Here is a 3,883-nt window from a genome sequence, read left to right as displayed (position 1 = left end):
TGTGCGAGGGGATGGAGCTGTGCCCAGGCGGGGGGGACACGCTCCTGCCTTCCCTGCCAGGCTTTGCTTCCGCAGCTTTCTGCCGAGGCCGAGTGCAAGGATCTTTAGCCTCATGTTTTAACTTGTTTTGGGCTCTGTCCACAGCCTCTTTGACCTCCTTATTCCAGCCTCTTTACCCTGTGTGATGAGACTTCTCTCCTCTGCTTGCAGCCCTTTGGGGAGTGGTGCAACTTGCGGCCAAAAGATGCTGCCAAGATGCCCGAGAGTGCCTGGAAGCTGCTTTTCTACATGATATCCTGGTTGTATGGCATCTACCTGCTCTTCTTCACTGACTACCCCTTCTTCCATGACCCACCATCTGTCTTTTATGGTACAGTAAGAACCTGGGAGATGTGGGTATGGATTAAGATGTCCAGGTTCATAGGGTGTCTGGGTTGACCAAGGGAATGGGAGTTGGGGTGAGCAAAAGAGAAGACCAAACCCCTAAATTGCCTTTTCTATGATGCTGTGGGTATCATGGAAAGGGCACAACAGTCTCTGTTGGTTTTGTTAGAGAGTCACCTAGTGGCTATTGCAGGGGCTGGGATGTGTCAGGGGAAGGGGATCAAGTAGCTAAAGCAGGACAGAAGTGAATTACAGACTGATTTGGGTTGGAGGAGACCTGAAAGCTCATCCAGTTCCAACTCCCTGCCACAAGCAGGGACACCTTCCACAAGCCTCGTCCAACCTGGCCTTGAGCAATTCCAGGGCTTCTCTCTTAGATCTAGGAGAGAGAGTGGGTCTAAAGCCAAAGTAGAGTTTGGGAGCCAGGCACCTGCGTTCCCTTCCAGCCTTTGCCTCCGGGATGACCTGAGAGGGGCCCTGGGCACAGCGAAGGGCTGGGGCTGCTCGGGGCAGCTCTGACTGTCCTGTCTCTGCTGGGGACAGAGGCTCTGGGTTCATGGGGTGTCTGTGTCCCACCCCAGGCTGGCAGCGGGGCATGGAGGTGCCCACGGACATCGCCATCGCCTACCTGATGCAGTGCAGCTTCTACGGGCACTCGGTGTACGCCACCGCCTACATGGACACGTGGCGCAAGGACTCGGTGGTCATGCTCCTCCACCACGTCATCACACTGACCCTCATCGCCTGCTCCTACGCCTTCAGGTGAGATCCTGCCCCGGATGCTGCCCCCCTGCGCTGTGTGGGGGGGCAGAAGCTGTGGCCTGTCCGTGCCCACGTGCATCCCGTGGCATGCAGGGGTTGGTGTGGGTTCTCCCGTCCCCCCCTCACCCTGCCTGCATGGACCACAGTGCTCGTGAGCCATTGCACAATGCGGCACGTTGCTGTGTTGTGTCCTTCCAGGTCTGGGTGTCCAGGTTCTTCAGGGATTCCATCTTCTCCCAGTGTAATGGACTGTGGGTGCTGGGTGCTAACACGAACCCACTGCCCCATGCATCTCCCTGCTCCTCTTCTTTCCTGCAGGTACCACAACGTGGGCATCCTCGTGTTCTTCCTGCACGACATCAATGATATCCAGCTGGAATTTACCAAGCTCAATGTCTACTTCAAGCACCGGGGGGGTGTCTACCATCGCCTCAATGATGTCCTCTCCAACATCGGCTGCCTCACCTTCAGCATCAGCTGGTGAGTTTGGCTGATCCCGTACCGCCCCCTCCTCACCAGCTTTTGCAATCCCCCCAGTGCCTCGGGGTCCGGGGCTGGGTTTGTGAGCATGGGAACTGTTTGGGAAGAGGTTCCCTCAGAGCCTGGCCCCATGCTGGGTTTGGAATCCTTCTGTAGTCACTTTGCTGTCTGTCACCACACAAGTGCCTGTGAAATCTGGCTTGCAGCATGGCAAATGACCCCAGGGGAGGAGGAGCTGTTTCCATTTTCCCACTCGCTTGGTGTTAGCAGTAAGAAACACGCTTGCAAGAAAGAAACGGGACTTGGGGCTGTCCCAGATTCCAGCCTTGCTGTTCCTCTTGGGGCAAGGCAGGAGGGGAAAAAGGATGAATAGAGATGGGTAACGTGCAGGTTGTCTCCTGCTTTGTCCCCTTCCTCCCTTTTTGAGGAGGGGCAGCGAGAGCCCTCAGTTTGAGGGAAGGAGAGCAGCAAAGGTTTGTAGTGATTAACCAGGGATGCACAGGGCTACGTAAACCTTCCAGCTCTATTCCGCTCCCGTCCCGCTCCAGCTGAGATGATCTGCAGTGTAGACCTGCCTCTACCCTGAGAAAGCTCTTCCTCCACCCAACCTCTGGCACCAAACCTTTCCTGCCCACAGAAATGGTATCCTCCCTTCAGGAGCTGCCCTTCCACAGGGTCTCTGCGAAGTCCTGTCTGGAGCCAGAGCTGGGAGCCCAAGGCAGATGCCAAGAGCAGGGGCTGCGGGTGCAGGGGGAGTGGGCGAGGGCTGCCTGGAGGCAGGAGGTTGCGCTGGGGAAGCTGTGCTGGGTCTCTCCCCTCTCTTGGGATCCCTGTGGGATGTTAAACCCACGCTGCTCCCTCTGCCCTGGCAGGTTCTGGTTCCGTCTCTACTGGTTCCCCCTCAAGGTGCTCTACGCCACTTGCTACTCCAGCCTCCAGTTGGTCCCTAATATCCCCTTCTACTTCTTCTTCAATGCTCTGCTCCTTGTCCTCACTCTGATGAACATCTACTGGTTTCTGGTGAGTGGGGGGAGCTCAGCAACCCCTGCACTGGCTTCTCCCTCCTCTGCTGCTCCTGCATGGCGCCTGCTGCCTGTCGTGGGAGCAGCTCAGGGGACTGCAGGGGTGGAGGAGGGAAACTCATGTCAGTGCCTGGGGGGCTTCTCCGTGCTGGAATTCAGTGTGATCCATGGGGAGGGGGTGATAACAGCAGTTGTCACTGCTAGGCTGGAGCTTGATAGGGGTGTAAATGCTCTGGTGTCCCCTGGAGCCTTGGGGAGGTGGGGGGAGACTTGGAGGTCTCATGTCAGCAAGCACAACGCTGGGGTACATCCGAGCTCATCATCCCGTGGGAATGAAATGGGTTAAGGAGCGCTGAAGGTCATCAGGCACATCCCAGGGCTTTGGCCATCCCAGAGGGATCTGCCCGGCCCTTCCTGGCCTTAAGGAGAGCAGAGCAAGGTCCCGCTTAGCAAACGGGAGTGAGCGGGTAGGGAGGGACAGCTCTGCCCAGGCCTTGGCGTTCGTGGCTGACGGTGTCTCTCCCGCACAGTACATTGTCCTCTTCGTGGCCAAGGTGCTGATGGGGCAGATGCAAGAGGTGAATGATGTGCGTGAGTACGACCTGGAGGACAGCAGGAAACCCACAGCGGCCAAGAAGAGAGAGCCTGGACTCCAGCTGCCCCGTGCTCTGAAGGAAGGGTATGTGAGCAGGGTCCGGGGGCTGCGGAGGGGATGCTGCCCACCAGCACCCTGGAGCCGCTGTCGGGGGGGTCATTGCTGGGCGTGAAGATGGAAGATCTCTTGACACAGAGTACAGAGCATTGCTGCAGGCGTGGGGAAGGGCTCTGCAGCTCCATGCCAGGCACTGGGGGGGGGTCTGTCCATCTTTCTGTCCCCTGAATGCTCAGCCCCCCCTTCCCCTGCTCGCTGTGTAGGGCTGGCTCTTTGCTTGAGGCTGCTGCCTCTGAGCAGCATCTCTGCTTCATGTGGTGCCCGGCAGGATCTGTCAGAGCCTGTCAAGGCAGGTCTGACCTCAGCAGTGATGTGGGGCAGGAAGGGGGGGCAGGTCGGTGCTCATGGCCCCTGTGCTCTCCCATAGGATGCACCTCAGGAATGGACTTGTGAAGGACAAGCGGTTGTGAGGGACCCGCGGCCGGAGCTGGGGCTCACCCAGGACCCGACTCAAACCCAGCACGAGGAGAACTTCATCCCTGACACCCCTTCACCCCCTGCCCGGAGCCGGGGCAGAGGCGCC

At 58.4% G+C, this 3,883-nt stretch overlaps 1 protein-coding gene across 1 annotated transcript; it reads left to right on the top strand.

Annotated features, from left to right (window-relative positions):
- Positions 1 to 209: 209 nt before the first annotated feature.
- On the top strand, positions 210 to 3,770 carry CERS1 (ceramide synthase 1). The gene is made up of 6 exons (XM_010017350.1): positions 210 to 370; positions 966 to 1,146; positions 1,465 to 1,626; positions 2,499 to 2,646; positions 3,179 to 3,327; positions 3,728 to 3,770. The coding sequence occupies exons 1-6, from the start codon at positions 256 to 258 to the stop codon at positions 3,768 to 3,770; spliced, it is 798 nt and encodes a 265-aa protein (XP_010015652.1). The 5' UTR covers positions 210 to 255.
- Positions 3,771 to 3,883: the final 113 nt, after the last annotated feature.

This window comes from Nestor notabilis, unplaced genomic scaffold (assembly GCF_000696875.1).
Source record: "Nestor notabilis isolate BGI_N333 unplaced genomic scaffold, ASM69687v1 scaffold17656, whole genome shotgun sequence".
NCBI lineage: Eukaryota > Metazoa > Chordata > Aves > Psittaciformes > Psittacidae > Nestor > Nestor notabilis.
This window is presented reverse-complemented; position numbering and strand designations above follow the sequence as displayed.

Excerpts from the sequence above, each read along its gene's own strand:
- CERS1 (XM_010017350.1), top strand. The coding sequence starts at position 256 with ATGCCCGAGAGTGCCTGGAAGCTGCTTTTCTACATGATATCCTGGTTG. Across the intron at positions 1,627-2,498 it reads CTCACCTTCAGCATCAGCTG|GTTCTGGTTCCGTCTCTACT; the intron begins GTGAGTTTGGCT and ends CTGCCCTGGCAG. Across the intron at positions 3,328-3,727 it reads CCCCGTGCTCTGAAGGAAGG|GATGCACCTCAGGAATGGAC; the intron begins GTATGTGAGCAG and ends GCTCTCCCATAG.